The sequence below is a fragment of the Oncorhynchus mykiss genome, chromosome 10 (genome assembly GCF_013265735.2).
Source record: "Oncorhynchus mykiss isolate Arlee chromosome 10, USDA_OmykA_1.1, whole genome shotgun sequence".
Taxonomy (NCBI): domain Eukaryota; kingdom Metazoa; phylum Chordata; class Actinopteri; order Salmoniformes; family Salmonidae; genus Oncorhynchus; species Oncorhynchus mykiss.
In genome coordinates, this window is record NC_048574.1 from 36,553,492 (window position 1) to 36,576,185 (window position 22,694).

Genomic DNA, 22,694 nt, shown 5'->3' on the forward strand with positions numbered 1-22,694 from the left:
CTCTCACAGTTCCTCCGCCTCTCTCCTCACTATACCTCCCCCTCTTGCCTGGTTCCTCCTCCTCTTGTCTGGTTCCTCACCTCTCTCTCACAGTTCCTCTGCCTCTCTCCTCACTGCTCCTCCCCCTCTTGTCTGGTTCCTCACCTCTCTCTCACAGTTCCTCCGCCTCTCTCCTCACTATTCCTCCCCCTCTTGTCTGGTTCCTCACCTCTCTCTCACAGTTCCTCTGCCTCTCTCCTCACTATTCCTCCCCCTCTTGTCTGGTTCCTCACCTCTCTCTCACAGTTCCTCCGCCTCTCTCCTCACTATACCTCCCCCTCTTGCCTGGTTCCTCCTCCTCTTGTCTGGTTCCTCCCACGCTCTCTCACTATTCCTCCCCCTTTTGCCTGGTTCCTCACCTCTCTCTCACAGTTCCTCCGCCTCTCTCCTCACTATTCCTCCCCCTCTTGCCTGGTTCCTCCCCCTCTTGCCTGGATCCTCCCCCTCTTGTCTGGTTCCTCCACCTCTTGTCTGGTTCCTCCGCCTCTCTCACACTGTTCCTCACCTCTTGCCTGGTTCCTCACCCTCTTGCCTGGTTCCTCCCCCTCTTGCCTGGATCCTCCCCCTCTTGTCTGGTTCCTCCCCCTCTTGTCTGGTTCCTCCCCCTCTCTCTCACTGTTCCTCCCCCTCATGTCTGGTTCCTCCCCCTCTTGCCTGGTTTCTCACCTCTCTCACACTATTCCTCCCCCTCTTGTCTGGTTCCTCCCCCTCTTGCCTGGTTCCTCACCTCTCTCTCACTATTCCTACCCCTCTTGCCTGGTTTCTCACCTCTCTCACACTATTCCTCCCCCTCTTGTCTGGTCCCTCCCTTTCCTGTCTGGTTCCTCACTCTCTTGTCTGGTTCCTCACCTCTCTATCACTATTCCTCCCCCTCCTGCTTGGTTTCTCACCTCTCTCACAGTCCCTCCCCCTCTTACCTGGTTCCTCCCCCTCTTGTCTGGTTCCTCCCCCTCTTGCCTGGTCCCTCCCCCTCTTGTCTGGTTCCTCCCCCTCATGTCTGGTTCCTCCTCCTCTTGTCTGGTTCCTCCCCCTCTTGTGTGGTTCCTCACCCCTCTCTCACTGCCCCTCCCCCTCTTGTCTGGTTTCTCAACTCTCTCACAGTTCCTCCCCCTCTTGCCTGGTTCCTCCCACTCTTGTGTGGGTCCTCACCTCTCTCTCACAGTTCCTCCCCCTCTTGCCTGGTTCCTCCCCCTCTCTCTCACAGTTCCTCCCCCTCTTGCCTGGTTCCTCCCACTCTTGTGTGGTTCCTCACCTCTCTCTCACTATTCCTCCCCCTCTTGCCTGGTTCCTCCCCCTCTTGTCTGGATCTTCCTCATCTTCTCTGGTTCCTCACCTCTCTCTCACTGTTCCTCCCCCTCTTGTCTGGTTCCTCACCTCTCTCTCACTGTTCCTCCCCCTCTTGTCTGGTTCCTCACCTCTCTCTCACTGTTCCTCCCCCTCTTGTCTGGTTTCTCACCTCGCTCACACTGTTCCTCCCCCTCTTGTCTGGTTTCTCACCTTGCTCACACTGTTCCTCCCCCTCTTGTCTGGTTTCTCACCTTGCTCACACTGTTCCTCCCCCTCTTGCCTGGTTCCTCCCCCTCTCTCTCTCTACTCCTCCCCCTCTTGCCTGGTTCCTCCCCCTCTTGTCTGGTTCCTCCCCCTCTTCTCTGGTTCCTCCCCTCTCTCTCACAGTTCCTACCCCTCTTGCCTGGTTTCTCACCTCTCTCACAGTTCCTCCCCCTCTTGCCTGGTTCCTCCCCCTCTTGTCTGGTTCCTCCCCCTCTTGTCTGGTTCCTCACCTTTCTCTCACAGTTCCTCCCCCTCTTGTCTGGTTCCTCCCCCCCTCTCTCACTATTTCTACCCCTCTTGCCTAGTTCCTCCCCGTCTTGTCTGGTTCCTCACCTTTCTCTCACAGTTCCTCCCCCTCTTGTCTGGTTCCTCCCCCCCTCTCTCACTGTTCCTCCCCCTCTTGTCTGGTTCCTCCCCCTCTTGGCTGGTTCCTCCCCCTCTTGTCTGGTTTCTCACCTTTCTCACAGTTCCTCCCCCTCTTGCCTGGTTCCTCCCCCTCTTGTCTGGTTCCTCCCCCTCTTGTCTGGTTCCTCACCTTTCTCTCACAGTTCCTCCCCCTCTTGTCTGGTTCCTCCCCCCCTCTCTCACTATTTCTACCCCTCTTGCCTGGTTCCTCCCCGTCTTGTCTGGTTCCTCACCTTTCTCTCACAGTTCCTCCCCCTCTTGTCTGGTTCCCCCCCCCCCCCCCTCTCTCACTATTCCTCCCCCTCTTTCCTGGTTCCTCCCCCCTCTCTCACTATTCCTCCCCCTCTTGTCTGGTTTCTCCCCCTCTTGTCTAGTTCCTCACCTCTCTCTCACAGTTCCACCCCCTCTTGCCTGGTTCCTCCCCCTCTTGTCTGGTTACTCCCCCTCTTGTCTGGTTCCTCAGCTCTCTCTCACAGTTCCTCCCCCTCTTGCCTGGTCCCTCCCCCTCTTGCCTGGTCCCTCCCGCTCTTGCCTGGTTCCTGCCCCTCTTGTCTGGTTCCTCCCCCTCTTGTCTGGTTCCTCACCTCTCTCACACTGTTCCTCCCCCTCTTGTCTGGTTCCTCACCTCTCTCTCACTATTCCCCCCCCTCTGGTCTGGTTCCTCCCCCTCTTGTCAGGTTCCTGCTCCTCTTGTCTGGTTCCTCACCTCTCTCTCACTATTCCTCCCCCTCTGGTCTGGTTCCTCCCCCTCTTGTCTGGTTCCTGCTCCTCTTGTCTGGTTCCTCACCTCTCTCTCACTATTCCTCCCCCTCTGGTCTGGTTCCTCCCCCTCTTGTCTGGTTCCTCACCTCTCTCACACAGTTCCTCCCCCTCCTGCCTGGTTCCTCCCCCTCTTGTCTGGTTCCTCACCTCTCTCTCACAGTTCCTCCCCCTTCCCTCCTTTCCATGATCTCCCTCATCTAATCCCTTTTAATTCCCAATGCTTCAAATCCCACTAAATTGCTCTAAGGAAGGGAAATAAAGAGAGAGTGAGAGAGGGAAAAAGAGAAAGAGAGAGAGAGCACAAACGTGACAGGTGAGAGAGAATTTGTGTGTGTGTGTGTGTGTGTGTGTGTGTGTGTGTGTGTGTGAGGGTGTGTGTGTGTGTGTGTGTGTGTGTGTGTGTGTGCGTGAGGGTGTGTGTGTGGGTGTGTGTGTGTGAGAGAGAGAGAGAGAGGAGGGGAGAGGTAGGCTTGTTGCTAGGTTGCATTAATTATTTATACACAAGCCTTATTAGAATATTAATGCTAAAAGCAATCAGGCAACCCTATGTTAAATTAACAGAGGAAGAGAGAGGGAAAAAGAGAGAGGGAACGAGAGAGAGGGAAAGAGAGAGAGATCAGGGTATTTTGGCATTTATGTGGAATTATTGAGGCCAAATAAATCGATTAAGGACTCTCTTTGGAAATATCTCCTAGCACACACACATGACAGTAATTGACTCCATCCACACACCATGTTCATAAACATATTAAGCCATGTTAAACCATATTATGAAGAAAGTCTGTTTGAAATATCTTCAGGGAAGTCGATTTTCGAATTTGAAACACTGATATTAAATAGAAAAAACCAAATTAGTTATCATTTTTGTAATGATAACTCAATCCCTAACTCAATCCCTAACACAGCATTCATCCTGGTTGTCCTTCAGTTACAATCAGTTCAAACACACAACCGCAAATAGACCAATACACATTTATGTCCATCACACACACTAGCACAAACTAACACACACACACACACACACACACTATTACACACAATAACACACACTAAAACACACACGCTCTCCTGTGAGAGAGACACCTGTCATTGTTTACCATGACCATCCAATTATTGGGCTGTCCTCAGATAGCCAGATAGCCAGAGAGCTTACAAAATCAATTTCAATTTCCCTGTCTTCATTAGGCCTATCTGAGCAGTATTTAGATCTGGGTTCCTGTGCTCTGACCTGTCTATCGAAGAGAGGAGTGGGAGAGAAAGAGAGAGAATGGATAGACAGAGAGAAAGAGATGGAGAAAGAGAGGAGAGGAGGTCATGATATGGACAGAGCAGGTAGGTTAGAGGGTCTGAATTCGAAAGGTGAACAGAGAGCTGATTGGCTGAACGAGGGGACAGCTGATTGGCTGAACGAGGAGCAGGGCTGTCAATCAATGGGAAGTCCAGAGTTTACTGACCCATCTGAGCCTTTATGTAACCAAGCTAATCATGCATGTTTCTCACTATTCCCCAATCATTTAAATTGTGTGTATGTGTGGCAGTTATATATGTCTGTGGTGGAAGTGTATTTGCGTGTGTGTGTGAGTGGGAGAGATTGCGTTGCTAAGATTGCATGCCACTCCAGCCAGATTCCGGATTTGTATGGCAGATGTGGTGTGTTTCAGAGCTATGTCATATTGCACACAGAGAGAATACTAGATTGCTGTGCTGTTATTATGATTAGGTCATTGTCTCCTTTGTTGATTGGGTTGGTCCTTAAACAATGCTGTCCTGGAGTGCAGTGATATCCAATCCTGGTCCCGCATGGGGATAAAAAAGGGTACACATTTTTGTCCCAGGCCATTCTTACACACCTGATTCAGCTAATAAGGGGCTAGATGATTAGTAGGTGTGTTAGTGCTGGGCTAGAAACACTAGTGGGTATTTTGTGCTGTGTAATGTATTTAACTGCATTGCAATGAGCACTGTATTGTGTATAATGTGTACTGTGCTGAGTACAATACTGTATATATTATACTGTGCTTCTGTGTACAATAATGTATATTGTATACTGTACTGCTGTGTACAATACTGTATATTATATATATATATTTTTTAAATTTGACCTTTATTTAACTAGGCAGGTCAGTTAAGAACAAATTCTTATTTTCATTTTCAATGACGTGATGTGTGGTGTTATTTAACTGTGGTGTGTTTTAACTGTGATGTGTGGTGTTGTTTAACTGTATTGTGTGGTGTTGTTTAACTGTGGTGTGTGGTGTTGTTTAACTGTGATGTGTGGTGTTGTTTAACTGTGATGTGTTTTAACTGTGATGTGTGGTGTTGTTTAACTGTGATGTGTGGTGTTATTTAACTGTGGTGTGTTTTAACTGTGATGTGTGGTGTTATTTAACTGTGATGTGTGGTGTTATTTAACTGTGGTGTGTTTTAACTGTGATGTGTGGTGTTATTTAACTGTGGTGTGTTTTAACTGTGATGTGTGGTGTTATTTAACTGTGATGTGTGGTGTTATTTAACTGTGATGTGTGGTGTTATTTAACTGTGGTGTGTGGTGTTATTTAACTGTGATGTGTGGTGTTATTTAACTGTGGTGTGTGGTGTTATTTAACTGTGGTGTGTGGTGTTATTTAACTGTGATGTGTGGTGTTATTTAACTGTGATGTGTGGTGTTATTTAACTGTGATGTGTGGTGTTATTTAACTGTGATGTGTGGTGTTATTTAACTGTGATGTGTGGTGTTATTTAACTGTGGTGTGTGGTGTTATTTAACTGTGATGTGTGGTGTTATTTAAATGTGATGTGTGGTGTTATTTAACTGTGATGTGTGGTGTTATTTAACTGTGGTGTGTGGTGTTATTTAACTGTGATGTGTGGTGTTATTTAACTGTGATGTGTGGTGTTATTTAACTGTGATGTGTGGTGTTATTTAACTGTGATGTGTGGTGTTATTTAACTGTGGTGTGTGGTGTTGTTTAACTGTGATGTGTGGTGTTATTTAACTGTGATGTGTGGTGTTATTTAACTGTGATGTGTGGTGTTATTTAACTGTGATGTGTGGTGTTATTTAACTGTGTGTGTGGTGTTATTTAACTGTGATGTGTGGTGTTATTTAACTGTGGTGTGTGGTGTTATTTAACTGTGATGTGTGGTGTTATTTAACTGTGGTGTGTGGTGTTATTTAACTGTGATGTGTGGTGTTATTTAACCGTGATGTGTGGTGTTATTTAACTGTGATGTGTGGTGTTATTTAACTGTGATGTGTGGTGTTATTTAACTGTGATGTGTGGTGTTATTTAACTGTGGTGTGTGGTGTTATTTAACTGTGATGTGTGGTGTTATTTAACTGTGGTGTGTGGTGTTATTTAACTGTGATGTGTGGTGTTATTTAACTGTGATGTGTGGTGTTATTTAACTGTGGTGTGTGGTGTTATTTAACTGTGGTGTGTGGTGTTATTTAACTGTGGTGTGTGGTGTTATTTAACTGTGATGTGTGGTGTTATTTAACTGTGATGTGTGGTGTTATTTAACTGTGGTGTGTGGTGTTATTTAACTGTGGTGTGTGGTGTTATTTAACTGTGATGTGTGGTGTTATTTAACTGTGGTGTGTGGTGTTATTTAACTGTGGTGTGTGGTGTTATTTAACTGTGGTGTGTGGTGTTATTTAACTGTGATGTGTGGTGTGTGGTGTTATTTAACTGTGGTGTGTGGTGTTATTTAACTGTGATGTGTGGTGTTATTTAACTGTGGTGTGTGGTGTTATTTAACTGTGGTGTGTGGTGTTATTTAACTGTGGTGTGTGGTGTTGTTTAACTGTGGTGTGTGGTGTTATTTAACTGTGGTGTGTGGTGTTATTTAACTGTGGTGTGTGGTGTTATTTAACTGTGATGTGTGGTGTTATTTAACTGTGGTGTGTGGTGTTATTTAACTGTGATGTGTGGTGTTATTTAACTGTGATGTGTGGTGTTATTTAACTGTGATGTGTGGTGTTATTTAACTGTGATGTGTGGTGTTATTTAACTGTGGTGTGTGGTGTTATTTAACTGTGGTGTGTGGTGTTATTTAACTGTGGTGTGTGGTGTTATTTAACTGTGGTGTGTGGTGTTATTTAACTGTGGTGTGTGGTGTTATTTAACTGTGATGTGTGGTGTTATTTAACTGTGATGTGTGGTGTTATTTAACTGTGGTGTGTGGTGTTATTTAACTGTGATGTGTGGTGTTATTTAACTGTGGTGTGTGGTGTTATTTAACTGTGATGTGTGGTGTTATTTAACTGTGGTGTGTGGTGTTATTTAACTGTGATGTGTGGTGTTATTTAACTGTGGTGTGTGGTGTTATTTAACTGTGGTGTGTGGTGTTATTTAACTGTGGTGTGTGGTGTTATTTAACTGTGATGTGTGGTGTTATTTAACTGTGGTGTGTGGTGTTATTTAACTGTGGTGTGTGGTGTTATTTAACTGTGGTGTGTGGTGTTATTTAACTGTGATGTGTGGTGTTATTTAACTGTGATGTGTGGTGTTATTTAACTGTGAACTCTAACACTATTTCCAATTGCTTGGATACAATACACATAAAGCTAATAAAAAACATTTGTTCATTGAACTAAAATCACCTGTTCAAAATGACACCACTTAACATCAAAGTATTACCATTTCAAAATGCAATTCACACATTACATCTGAGATGACTGTCTATTCATTTCATTACAATGATCTAACTATCAATTGAGACAACTGATCAAAATGATAAGTAACTGTTGCTTTAGTCTTAATGCATAGTTTTATGGAAACTGACTAACAATATTCCATGTTTAGATCATGAAAGTTTCAGGATGACGAGATCCATTGACACCAATTACCGTGGAACATGAACCAATTGGACTGCATTATCTATGGATGTAATATTTCATCATCATTCTTTATCAGACACTGTTTCTATGGTCCCATGTACCACTTTTCCAGACCATGTTTTCAGATTTGACATTACTGTACACTCACCGGCCACTTTATTAGGTACACCCATCTAGTACTGGGTAGGACCCCCTTTTGCCTCCACAAAAGCCTGAATTATTCACGGTGTTGTATGTTAAGAGATGCCCTTCTGCACTCCACTGTTTTAAACAGCTGTTATTTGAGTATTTGTGGCCTTTCTGTTAGCTTGAATGAGTCTGGACATTCTCCTCTGACCTCTCTCATTAACAAGGTGGTTTTGACCACAGAACTGCCGCTCACTGAATTTGTTTTGTCTATCGCGCCATCCTCCGTAAACTCTATAGACTGTAGTGCGTAAAAATCCCAGGAGGGCAGCTGTTTCTGAGATGCCGGAACCACCATGTGTGGCACCAACAAATCATACCACGGTCCAAGGTTCTTAGATTACACATCTTGCCCATTCTAATGCTCTCTACTCTATATACTCTATATATTGAGCTGTAGGCAGCCACGTGATTCGCTGTTAGAAGGAGCAGGCGACTGGCGCTAACACGCAGGTGTACCTAATAAAGTGTATGTATGCAGGCCCTTGTAATTGTTTGCCAACTCGTTACTGGTGATTGATTTCACATTGTGGTACGAGTAAATAGTGAAATGAGTCGTATCCACCTACAACAACATAGTGATAACGTGGAGCCGGCAGGTGATTCAGGTCAAAATAGAGGTCAAGCAGTTGGAGGAAGACGAGGAAGACGTGCTGGTCAAAGGAATGGCAGGGGACAAGCAACCCTTCTGAGAGGTGGTCGTGGGCCTCATTTGAGAGGTGTGGGAGAACGTGGTAGAGGACAAGGCCAGGGACCAAGCAACCCTTCTGAGAGGTGGTCGTGGGCCTCGTTTGAGAGGTGTGGGGGAACGTGTTAGAGGACAAGGCCACGGACCAAGACAGCGGCAGCAACAGCAGAGAGTGTCCAATGAAATCTGAGCAATAGTTGTAGACCATGTCGTAAATCATTGCATGACAATGACTGAGGCATCTACAATGATTCAACCAAACCTCAGAAGATCATTCCGTGGCCTCAATCATCAGAACTTTCCTCAATGAGAACCGGTAAGTGTTCAGCATGCACTAAACATTAGGCTACTGCCAAATGTCAAATGACTGTATACTGCATGCCAATGTGTACCACACGGTAGGTGATGTGACTAAATGTGTTCTTACTGTAATTTTCCCTGCAGAATTGAGACTAGGCCAAATAGAGGAGGCAGAGGAACAATTCTGACTGACCAACTAGTGTGGGCTGTGGTCAATTTGGTTCGGGCCAGAAATGATATTCGCCTTACAGAAATTCGGCAGCACATCTTGAACAGTGATGACATGTTCTACAATGTGGAAGCCATAAGTTTGCCGACTATTGCACCCATGCTGAAAAGGCACCAGGTGTCTCTAAAACAGCTATACCGTGTGCCTTTAGAAAGAGATGCAGACAGAATGAAGCAACTGAGGACTGAGTATGTTCAGGTATGTTCAGTTTCAAGATGCCTGTTTTGAAAAATTCTCCCAAAATTCCACATCATTATAATCAGTAATTCTCTTTCCAAAATGTATTTTTAGAGGGTTTTCAGATTTTATTCAATAATTCCACTGTGTCTGTAGTATTCTCTCTACTAGTCCTTTTACAGTGATGTATTTACGTGTGGTACCATAATGAAACATGTGTCACATATTTTCTACTACAATATTTAATGATTGTACGAACAACTACACAGTGAAACTATCAGTATCTTGTTTGTGGGTGATCTAAATGGATGTTCCTATGGTATTTCATGATAAATGAGTCCCCCATTTTGAAAAATGACCACAAGGCTCTGAAATTAGTGCCAAAGTCATTGTAAAAAATGGTATTTAACTGTGATGTGTGGTGTTATTGACTATGATGTTGCTGTGTGGAGGAATGCTGCTGACTGAGTTCAGTGAGCAGTTCACCATTCTCACTCTCTGTGCTCATCAGCTGACCTTTATATCCCTGGTTACACACAGTAGCAGCCAGAGTACAGTGCAATGCACACAACAATACACAACAATAACAACAACAAACTCACTGCACAATAGAAAACTGTACATGGAATCACACTTAAACGTTGTGTAATATGCAATGCATTACAGTTAATAGAAATAGATAGTGTAAAAACATGCTGATAATTAAAAGATTGTAAAATACCAGGTAGTCTGTCAAAGCTCCTCACCACTGACAGAGCATAATGTATCTCACACATACACCCCCCATTCATTTTTTACACTGCCTATGTGTTTGTGTGTGTTTGTGTTTGTTTGTGTGTGTGTGGGTGCGTGTTTGTGTGTTTGTGTGTGTGCGCATGTGTTTGTGTGTGTGTGTGTGTGTGTGTGTGTGTGTGTGTGTGTGTGTGTGTGTGTGTGTGTGTGTGTGTGCATATAGAAGGCCATCTGCCAGGGCCTAAGGCTGTTCTTGCCCCACTACCCTCCTTCCTTCTCTTTCTCTCCTCTCTGTTCTCTCCTCTCTGTTCCTCCTCACTGTTCTCTCCTCTCTGTTCTCTCCTCTCTGTTCTCTCCTCACTGTTCTCTCCACTCTGTTCTCTCCTCTCTGATCTCTCCTCCCTGTTCTCTCCTCTCTGTTCTCTCCTCTGTTCTCTCCTCACTGTTCTCTCCTCACTGTTCTCTCCTCTGTTCTCTCCTCTTTGTTCTCTCCTCTCTTATCTCACCTCTCTTATCTCTCCTCACTGTTCTCTCCTCACTGTTCTCTCCTCACTGTTCTCTCCTCACTGTTCTCTCCTCTCTATTCTCTCCTCTCTGTTCTCTCCTCACTGCTCTCTCCTCACTGTTCTCTCCTCTCTGTTCTCTCCTCTCTGCTCTCTCCTCTCTGTTCTCTCCTCACTGTTCTCTCCTCTCTGTTCTCTCCTCTTTGTTCTCTCCTCACTGTTCTCTCCTCTCTGTTCTCTACTTACTGTTCTCTACTCACTGTTCTCTACTCACTGTTCTCTCCTCTCTGTTCTCTCCTCTCTGATCTCTCCTCACTGTTCTCTCCTCTCTGTTCTCTCCTCACTGTTCTCTCCTCTCTGTTCTCTACTTACTGTTCTCTCCTCTCTGTTCTCTACTTACTGTTCTCTACTCACTGTTCTCTCCTCTCTGTTCTCTCCCCTCTGTTTTCTCCTCTCTGATCTCTCCTCACTGTTCTCTCCTCCCTGTTCTCTACTTACTGTTCTCTACTCACTGTTCTCTCCTCTCTGGTCTCTCCTCTCTGTTTTCTCCTCTCTGTTTTCTCCTCTCTGATCTCGCCTCACTGTTCTCTCCTCTCTGCTCTCTCCTCTCTGTTCTCTCCTCACTGTTCTCTCCTCTCTGTTCTCTCCTCTTTGTTCTCTCCTCACTGTTCTCTCCTCTCTGTTCTCTACTTACTGTTCTCTACTCACTGTTCTCTACTCACTGTTCTCTCCTCTCTGTTCTCTCCTCACTGTTCTCTCCTCTCTGTTCTCTCATCTCTGTTCTCTCCTCACTGTTTCCTCCTCTCTGTTCTCTCCTCTCTGTTCTCTCCTCTCTGTTCTCTCCTCTCTAATCTCTCCCTCTCCACCTTCCACTTTGTTATTGTCAGAGTTTCACTTCACAACACAGCATTGGAGACGTTTATTGTTATCTGTTGTAATATCCAGGATAATGAATATAGACATATACATGCATACACACAATATATATATATATATATATATATATATATATATATATATATATATATACAGTGGGGCAAAAAATTATTTAGTCAGCCACCAATTGTGCAAGTTCTCCCACTTAAAAAGATGAGAGAGGCCTGTAATTTATCATAGGCACACTTCAACTATGACAGACAAAATTAGAAAAAAATCCAGAAAATCAAATTTTAGGATTTTTAATGAATTTATTTGCAAATTATGGTGTAAAACATTTGACCTCTGTCATTGCCAACAAAGGGTATATAACAAAGTATTGAGATAAACTTTTGTTATTGACCAAATACTTATTTTCCACCATAATTTGCAAATACATTTATTCAAAATCCTACAATGTGATTTTCTGGAATTTTTTTTCTTAGTTGAAGTGTACCTATGATGAACATTACAGGCCTCTCTCATCTTTTTAAGTGGGAGAACTTGCACAATTGGTGGCTGACTAAATACTTTTTTGCTCCACTGTATATATATATATATATATATATGTATAAAAGTTTGTGGATACGGCTATTTCAGCCACACCCATTTCTGACGTATACACCCATTGCTGGTGTATGAAATCAGTCACACAGCCATGCAATCTCCAAAGACAAACATTGGCAGTAGAATGGCCTTACTGAAGAGCTCAGTGACTATCAGAGTGACACCGTCAGAGGATGCCACCTTTCCAAGTCAGTTCGTCAAATGTCTGCCCTGCAAATTTCTGCCCTGCAACTGTGAGTGCTGTTATTGTCAAGTGTAAACATCTAGGAGCAACAATGGCTCAGCCACAAAGTGGTAGGGCACACAAACTTACAGAACTGGACAGCCAAGTGCTGAAACGCATAGCGAGAAAAATTGGGTATAGCAACACTCACTGGGTATAGCAACACTCACTACCGAGTTCCAAACTGCCTCTGGAAGCAACATCAGCAAAATAACTGTTCGTCGGGAGCTTCATGAAATGGGTTTTCATGTCAGAGCAGCTGCACACAAGCCTAAGATCACCATGTGCAATGCCAAGCGTCAGCTGGAGTGGTGTAAAGCTCGCCGCCATTGGACTCCGGAGCAGTTCTCTGGTGTGATGAATCACGCTACACCATCAGTCTGACGGACAAATCTGGGTTTGGCGGATGCCAGGAGAATGCTACCTGCCCCAATGCATAGTGCCAACTGTAAAGGTGGAGGAGCAATAATGATTTGGGGGATGTTTTTCATGGTTCAGGCTAGGACCCTTAGTTCCAGTGAAGGGAAATCTTAACGCTACAGCATACACTGACATTTTAGACGATTCTGTGCTTCCAACTTTGTGGCAACAGTTTGGGGAAGGCACTTTCCTGTTTCAGCATGATAATGGCCCCGTGCACAAACCGAGGTTCATACAGAAATAGTTTGTCGAGATCTGTGTGCAAGAACTTGACTGGCCTGCACAGAGCCCTGACATCAACCCCATTGAACACCTTTGGGATGAATTGGAACGCCGACTGTGAGCCAGGCCTAATCGCCCAACATCAGTGCCCGACCTCACTAATGCTCTTGTGGCTGAATGGAATCAAGTCCCCGCAACAATGTTCCAACATCTAGTGGGAAGCCTTCCCAGAAGAGTGGAGGCTGTATAGCAGCAAAGGGGGGACCAACTCCATATTAATGCCCATTATTTTGGAATGAGATCTTTGACGAGCAGGTGTCCACATACTTTTGGTCATGTAGTGTATATAACAAAAACAACAAATGAACACACTAACATGTGTGCAGTGCACACACACACACACGCACACACACACACAGACACACACAAACACACACACATTAGGTTAGTGAAGATGAATGTGGGGATATTGACATCCAGTGTCTCTAATTGTAGCACTAATCTTCAAGGACAGAGCAGAGGAACAGGGAGGGATATTGGATACCCAACAGAAAGGAAAGTACGGGAAACATACTGTAGAAGTTGGAAAAGGCTCTTTGGCACGTCAAAAAAAATCCACAACGGATGTAAATTAGGATAACGATACAGAAACAAGAAAACAAGAACAGAACAATCAATGGAGTCAATCAATTTAGATGCTGGGATAGATAAAGAAAGATGGATGGAGAGAAACAAGGTTGGGGAGGGAGTGGTGAAGGTGGAGAGAGGGAAAGAGGGGAAAGATGTAGGAAGAGAGCAAAGGAGCGTGAGAGAGAACGAGATGGAGGAAAGAGAGGCGAGATAGAAGAGGGAGAGAAGAGCGAGAAAGATGATGAGAGAAAAAGTGAACGAGAGGGAGGGATGGCTGAAGAGAGTTGGAGTAGGGGTGAGTCAGTGATCCAGAACAGTGAGCAGGCAGACAGCAGACAGGAGCTAGAGTTAGGTCAGGTGCAAAGACACACACACACACACACACACACACACACACACACACACACACACACACACACACACAAACTCACACACAAACACCCTTACAGAGGGGACCTCATTACAGACAAATAATAACATAACACTTAACTTCTTTTACCACAGTCCTCCCGTACCCGCCCTCCCTGTCCCCTCCCTGTCCCCTGGCCCCTCCCTGTCCCCTGTCCTCTGGCCCTTCCCTGTCCCCTGGCCCCTCCCATCCCATCTATTTCCCGTGTTGTCCTACCTGGGATGATGGAAACGGTGTCTCTCTCCCAGGACACCACGCTGACGTACTCCTGCACGGCGGTGGGAATGAGGCACTTGAACACGGCCACGTTGCCCCGCATGGACCGCTGGTCTGCCACACGCACCGTGTACGGCTCCCTGAACACTATTATACAGAGAGAGACAAAGTGTCAAGGAGGTATTTTATTCAGATGACAGTGTTTTCCATAGCTGGCTGATAACATACTCATTGTCAGCCGGCTACTTTTCCACTTCATTAATTCCCATTAAAAGTAGCTATTTGATTCTGAATTTTAGGACCCCTTTAGGTATAAAAACATTTTTTTCATAGAGAATAAGGTTTTGAAGTGCCTGTCCTATATCTAGGAGATATAAGAAAGCTCAGGAAATATTTTAGTTTTTTGGACACAAAACTACCTCTTTCATTCTATTAATTTGTATGGGTTACCTTCAGACTAGTCCCGGGACACTAATGGGGGTCATATTAGTTTGTATGGGTTACCTTCAGACTAGTCCCGGGACACTAATGGGGGTCATATTAATTTGTATGGGTTACCTTCAGACTAGTCCCGGGCCACTAATGGGGGTCATATTAATTTGTATGGGTTACCTTCAGACTAGTCCCGGGACACTAATGGGGGTCATATTAATCTGTATGGGTTACCTTCAGACTAGTCCCGGGACACTAATGGGGGTCATATTAATTTGTATGGGTTACCTTCAGACTAGTCCCGGGACACTAATGGGGGTCATATTAATTTGTATGGGTTACCTTCAGACTAGTCCCGGGACACTAATGGGGGTCATATTAGTTTGTAGGCGATACCGTTCGCACGCTACCAATGTTTCTAGTGAGAAGACTGATTTTGCGGGATGTCTCATGGTCTGCCAAACACCGCTATAGCTCGGCCACCTTCCACCGCAGAACGCTGACATAGGAGGACGCAGTGGATTGAGACACTGATCTCTCTAGCTCAAATTGACGGATTTTGATGGGAATCTTTTTATTATGTTTCTTAGATTGGTGCACGGGTGCGCCAATAGACTCTTAATTATTAACTAGACTTCTTTACATCAAAATGTTTTAATTCACTTGTCAGAAAAGTCTGTATAGTCTTCTCCCACTAGAATGAACTATATGCATCTTCTAGTGATCTATTGACAGGACAGGCACCTGTCAGTCACAAAGCCAGCAGTCTCCACAGTGTCAGCAGGAAGAGGATGTTTTTCGGTTTTCGGGGATAGAGTATTTTCAACCTAACTTCCGTTTCCCCTGAAAAACAGATGTAGGGACTCCGCTTTGGTTCTTTTTACGCTTGGTTACAAAGCGAGAGATGACAGCGACACACTGCTGGTTTGTCAGTCTGCTGTCGGTCCCGCCTCTGCAGTCAAGGGGGAGCATGAAGATGGCCTCCTGTGAGTGAATGTACAGTGGTAACAATGAATTGAAATGAAATCCACTTAATTATTGTTTTGTGGCGGAATCATTTATTTTCTTTTGCGTGTTTCAGAGGCCTACACAGCCACATAGGCTTTTACTGTGGTTTGAATGACGACAGAAAGAACAAGTGTTGACTAGTTTATTATTAAAGGTTTCAAACTGACTGAATAAAGTCAATCTCCTATATCCTTTTTCATCAATCATACAACGTAGTGATATGTCACATCAGGAGTAAACCAAAGATCTTGTTTGTATTTTCCTAGGTTTCGAAGCCCATGTCGAGACTTGCCAGAGAGCGCTAAAGTGACTTATCAGTGTAGCCTAGTGATGGGTTGTTCATGGACTAACAGCTATGTTTTGTAGTAAAGAAGAAAGAGAATGCAAAGTTTTTCCAATGATGACATCATCGGTGTGCATTGTGTGATTTTAACCAATTATTAGTAGTCATTGCCTTCTAATTGTCTACTAATTGGTTGATGATGTCATTGGAAACACTTATCTTCCTCTATATTTTTTACTACAAAACAGAAACGCGCCATTTTCACATATGTTGATGTTGGGGTGGTGCTGGAGGTGATGAATATAAAGTAGATTTATTTTAAATTTACATTATTTTTTATTTAACTAGGCAAGCGAGTTAAGAACAAATTCTTATTTACAATGACGGCCTACCCCGGACGACGCTGGGCCAATTGTACGCCGCCCTGTGGGACTCCCAACCACGGCCGCATGTGATGCAGCCTGGATTTGACCCAGGGACTACAGTGACGCCTCTTGCACTGAGATGCAGTGTCTTAGACCGCTGCACCACTCAGGAGCATCGGGAGCACTTTTAAGTGAACGGAAGCAAATCGCATCGGTGAGAGAGCTGTTCATTTTGTTCCCTAATTTGCTTACTGGTAGGCTACTCATGCCTTTTGATTATCTGCAGATAAATGATGAAAACATTAGACAAAGATGTTGACTCCTCACTGCAGGAACAATAGTAGTGGAGAGAGAGCCTCATTCTGGTCCAAATGATAAAAGAAAAGAGATTGAAAGCTATAACAGCATATTTTATGACACATGGTATGGTATTATGAAATATATTAATACAGGCCTATTGATTTGATTAGTGTCGACAATGGAGTAGCCTAATCAACGGCTGCTTTCTGTGTAGCAAAGCCCATATTTAACACCTGCTTCATTCTACAATCATACCTGTAGGTCTATTCATGCATGTCTGACATTGTATATCATTTTTTGAACCAATTACCTGCAATTCCATATTATTTCTCTACAGGGAACACAACCTTTTTTCTTGGGTTTTTGCCACAATAAAATAAATCGAAAGACTAAACTATCTTTTCTGACTAGATTACTAATCTACCGCCTTCCCTCAATGTCCCACCCACAGTGATTGATTGACTAGGTCTGAAACCCTACCAACTCTGTGACTCACAAACATCCTGCCACCTCCCCTGACAATCCCACCCAGAATGATTGATTGACAGGCCAAACTGTTAAAGGGATAGCTCACCCAAATTACAAACAACTGTAAAAACATCCTGCCACCTCCCCTGACAATCCCACCCAGAATGATTGATTGACAGGCCAAACTGTTAAAGGGATAGCTCACCCAAATTACAAACAACGGTGAATAAAGACTTTCATCAAGAGAAGACAGGTTTAATGTTAAAAAATCTGACTTATTATCTTACTTAGAAAATAGTCCTGATCATAAAGGCCTAGACAATCTCCGAAACAACTAACAACACACTGAATTCATACATTTTCAGTCATTTTATTTGGAAAGTCATGTCTTTCTACTCCATACCACAACTAATTTGACCAATCTTGGAGGTAAAGTCGTTAAAGTATTCAATGATGTAGCTGCGTATTTCGGATGGAATCAAGGCATTAGAATGTACCAGAGGCCACCAACTCAGGGGTCATTCCCCGCCAGACTAAACCAGCCCGGATCTCCCTGAAACATTGTAAATATAGTAACACATATTTTAATATTTTAGAGTATTTGGTGTTACAATCTCTCTTTGGTATAAGAACAAGTGAATACTAGAGATGTAGTGGAATATACAGTATGAGATGTTTTGGACAGTTGTCTATGTTGTAAGAATCATTAACAGAAACAAGTTAGACCACAGTTTTTATATTATATTTTGGATTTCAAAAGAATCTACTAATAATACAGATGTACTGAATCCACAACAATACATTTGCAAACATATTGGGAACAACTCAGAATCTGGTTTGGTCTATTGTTAGAGCACGTCAATAACACTAATTCTACAGTACATCTGTTTTCATCATTGACTACGCAACCCAATTTCTGAGCAGGATAAACAAAAAAAAATGATTGGCTAGCTTTCACCATGACATCATCATCAGACACTATTCTATTGTTTTGTACACAACTGTCTCCAGAATGCATGGTAGTGTTAAAGCCCTGTGCTAGAGATAACAACCCAGCTTTAGTAAAACCGTCTGTATTGACGGTGATTCACTGTTCATACATGTTCATGCAGTATTTGACACTCTCCTGAATGAGCATGAACTCATTAGTGAAATCAGGAGAAGCTAGGACATATTTGAAGGTTGCTAAGAAACAGCTTTGGAAGCCCCCTCCCTGGTAACAGCAGTGCAGTGTAGAGAACAGGCACTGTTACACTAACGTTGGGATCCTACTGCAGTATAACAACACATCAACATACATTACTACTTCCACTTTACATATAGAAACATATGAATACATTAGACATAGAATTCGATGTTGAAATGATTGTAGAAAACATGGGAACAGTGAATAGATTCATTAAATCACGCTATGATGGAAATTGTATCATCTACATTTGAATAATCGCCCACTGTAGCTATGCAGTACAGAGAGAGTCCACCAACAAATGTACATAACATTATGGATATCTAGAAAGTAGTTTATTTACTGTTTATTTACTAACCCTAACCCCATTTAATCATGCTCTAAATACTCTAACTTTAAACCAAGTTGTAGTAACCCCATTACACAACTCCTTGACCACAACACCCTAACCAGACCACAACACCCTAACCAGACCGACCACAACACCCTAACCAGACCACAACACCCTAACCAGACCACAACACCCTAACCAGACCACAACACCCTAACCAGACCGACCACAACACCCTAAACCCCAGACCAGAACCTCTGAACCACATCCCTCCTGAACGTAACCTCTCCATAACCATAACTCCCTGACCATACATACCTCCCTGAACATACATACCTCCCTGACCATACATACCTCCCTGACCATACATACCTCCCTGACCATACATACCTCCCTGACCATACATACCTCCCTGACCATACATACCTCCCTGACCATACATACCTCCCTTGACCATACATACCTCCCTGACCATACATACCTCCCTGACCATACATACCTCCCTGACCATACATACCTCCCTGACCATACATACCTCCCTGACCATACATACCTCCCTGACCATACATACCTCCCTGACCATACATACCTTCCTGACCATACATACCTTCCTGACCATACATACCTCCCTGACCATACATACCTCCCTGAACATACATACCTCCCTGACCATACATACCTCCCTGACCATACATACCTCCCTTACCATACATACCTTCCTGACCATACATACCTCCCTGAACATACATACCTCCCTGACCATACATACCTCCCTGACCATACATACCTCCCTGACCATACATACCTCCCTGACCATACATAACTCCCTGACCATACATACCTCCCTGACCATACATACCTCCCTGAACATACATAACTCCCTGACCATACATACCTCCCTGACCATACATACCTCCCTGACCATACATACCTCCCTGACCATACATACCTCCCTGACCATACATAACTCCCTGACCATACATACCTCCCTGACCATACATACCTCCCTGACCATACATAACTCCCTGACCATACATAACTCCCTGGATATGGGACGGGCTACTATGGTTTTGTAAATGCTAATCCCTAGACCCCTTGGGGTGAGATTTTGGGTCATGAGGGAATGAAGGCAGCAGCAGCAAGGAGCAAGTGGAGAGTAGCGACCGACCTGCTGGCGTGCAGTTCAGATCACAGGCTCTCTCTCTCTTTCTGCCCGTCTCTGTCTCTCTCTCTCCCTCTCCATCTCTCTCTCCATTTCTCTCCCTCTCTCTCCATAATCCTCCACTGGTTTGGCTCTAGCTAGTATTAGTATTAGTAGGAACATGTATTAGTGCAGGTCGGTGTTGGGAGGCAGAATATGAAAACAGATGTTGACAGCAGGAGGAGCGGGGGAGGGACTGTCTGCCCTGATGTGAATGATGGACAGAGAGGGAGAGAGGAAGTGAGAGAGGGAGGGAGGAAGGGTGGCGGAACAACGACAAGAGAGGTTGTGGAGAACCTACAGTCCAGGAGAATTGTAAAAGTGTCTACAAGGGGTTGGTCCAGGTGACCACTTGACCAACTGGTTCAACGGAACATCTCACCTCCACTGGGTAGATCCAGTATATGATATGAAATGGATAGAATGGATGGATAGACGCAGAGAAATCTATATGTACACCCACATCAGCTATATTCTGTGCTGGTTTATAAGAGGTACACCTTGTTAAAGCACTGGCATGAAGTCTAATCAGTGGAGTGCACCAATTAGGTTTCATAATGAGAGATAATGAAAGAAGCGTGCCACTGCGGCTATATTTAGCATGGTACCAGAGGACGGTGTGAGAGGAGGAAGGAGAGAGGAAGAAGAGAGGGCATGAAGAGAAAGAGAGGACACATAGAAATAGAAGATGGAGGGAGAGAGCATCGGGCTAGTCAGCTGATGCTTTAGGAATAGCATAGCAACTAGCAGCAGCCGCAACATCTGCATAGATACTGTCGTTAGTGGGAGTGTTTTGTGCTTCTATGATGTCACTTGCAACACATGTACAGTACATACTGTGTTTGTGGGCAATACAGTATCAAACCAGATGAAGGATAAGGGATAATTGAAGGTTGTTACGTAAAGCTAGGGAGGGACACAGGTCAGTGGCCTTAATTCACCACGGTGATGAGGCTGAAGGGTCTGTGGTGTGTAACAGAGTTCAGTGACCCTGTGTTTGGGCAAGGCTGTGTCCTCGCCTGTGTTCGCTGTGTGTCTGCCTGTGTGTTACAGATGTTGTCACAGCAGAGTAGACTGTGTTCTAGGTCAGCCTGGGTTTGGGACCAGGGTTTGGACAGGTTCTTCTCTGAGTGGCTTGTGCTGTGGCCAGCAGGCTGTCAATCAATCCTCTCCCTTTTGGTTTTGTCCTCTGTCCCTCTAACCTCTATCCTCTAACCTCTATCGCTCACCTCTTAGTATCAGTTCCTTCTGTCCCTCTAACCTCTATCGCTCCCCTCTTAGTATCAGTACCTTCTGTCCCTCTAACCTCTATCGCTCCCCTCTTAGTATCAGTTCCTTCTGTCCCTCTAACCTCTATCCCTCCCCTCTTAGTATCAGTACCTTCTGTCCCTCTGTCCCTCTAACCTCTATCCTCTAACCTCTATCGCTCCCCTCTTAGTATCAGTTCCTTCTGTCCCTCTAACCTCTATCCTCTAACCTCTATCCCTCCCCTCTTAGTATCAGTTCCTTCTGTCCCTCTGTCCCTCTAACCTCTATCGCTCCCCTCTTAGTATCAGTACCTTCTGTCCCTCTGTCCCTCTAACCTCTATCCTCTAACCTCTATCGCTCACCTCTTAGTATCAGTTCCTTCTGTCCCTCTGTCCCTCTAACCTCTATCGCTCCCCTCTTAGTATCAGTACCTTCTGTCCCTCTGTCCCTCTAACCTCTATCGCTCCCATCTTAGTATCAGTACCTTCTGTCCCTCTGTCCCTCTAACCTCTATCCTCTAACCTCTATCGCTCACCTCTTAGTATCAGTTCCTTCTGTCCCTCTAACCTCTATCGCTCCCCTCTTAGTATCAGTACCTTCTGTCCCTCTAACCTCTATCGCTCCCCTCTTAGTATCAGTTCCTTCTGTCCCTCTAACCTCTATCCCTCCCCTCTTAGTATCAGTACCTTCTGTCCCTCTGTCCCTCTAACCTCTATCCTCTAACCTCTATCGCTCCCCTCTTAGTATCAGTTCCTTCTGTCCCTCTAACCTCTATCCTCTAACCTCTATCCCTCCCCTCTTAGTATCAGTTCCTTCTGTCCCTCTGTCCCTCTAACCTCTATCGCTCCCCTCTTAGTATCAGTACCTTCTGTCCCTCTGTCCCTCTAACCTCTATCCTCTAACCTCTATCGCTCACCTCTTAGTATCAGTTCCTTCTGTCCCTCTGTCCCTCTAACCTCTATCGCTCCCCTCTTAGTATCAGTACCTTCTGTCCCTCTGTCCCTCTAATCTCTATCGCTCCCCTCTTAGTATCAGTTCCTTCTGTCCCTCTAACCTCTATCGCTCCCCTCTTAGTAACAGTTCCTTCTGTCCCTCTGTCCCTCTAACCTCTATCGCTCCACTCTTAGTATCAGTACCTTCTGTCCCTCTGTCCCTCTAACCTCTATCGCTCCCCTCTTAGTATCAGTTCCTTCTGTCCCTCTAACCTCTATCGCTCCCCTCTTAGTATCAGTACCTTCTGTCCCTCTAACCTCTATCGCTCCCCTCTTAGTATCAGTTCCTTCTGTCCCTCTGTCCCTCTAACCTCTATCACTCCCCTCTTAGTATCAGTTCCTTCTGTCCCTCTGTCCCTCTATCCCTCTAACCTCTATTGCTCCCCTCTTAGTATCAGTTCCCTCTGTCCCTCTGTCCCTCTAACCTCTATCGCTCCCCTCTTAGTATCAGTTCCTTCTGTCCCTCTAACCTCTATCGCTCCCCTCTTAGTATCAGTACCTTCTGTCCCTCTGTCCCTCTAACCTCTATCCCTCCCCTCTTAGTATCAGTACCTTCTGTCCCTCTGTCCCTCTAACCTCTATCGCTCCCCTCTTAGTATCAGTACCTTCTGTCCCTCTGTCCCTCTAACCTCTATCCTCTAACCTCTATCGCTCCCCTCTTAGTATCAGTAAGTACCTTCTGTCCTCTGTCCCTCTAACCTCTATCGCTCCCCTCTTAGTATCAGTTCCCTCTGTCCCTCTGTCCCTCTAACCTATATCGCTCCCCTCTTAGTATCAGTTCCCTCTGTCCCTCTGTCCCTCTAACCTCTATCGCTCCCCCCTTAGTATCAGTTCCTTCTGTCCCTCTAACCTCTATCGCTCCC

At 44.8% G+C, this 22,694-nt stretch overlaps 1 protein-coding gene across 2 annotated transcripts in view; it reads right to left on the reverse strand.

Annotated features, from left to right (window-relative positions):
- Positions 1-22,694, reverse strand: part of LOC110533100 (Down syndrome cell adhesion molecule-like protein 1 homolog) — a 194,009-nt gene that overhangs the window by 154,552 nt on the left and 16,763 nt on the right. For both annotated transcript variants that reach the window (XM_036990185.1, XM_036990184.1), the window contains exon 3: positions 14,018-14,164. In XM_036990185.1, coding sequence (XP_036846080.1) covers positions 14,018-14,164 — 147 coding nt within the window. The remainder of the gene's footprint in view (positions 1-14,017; positions 14,165-22,694) is intronic.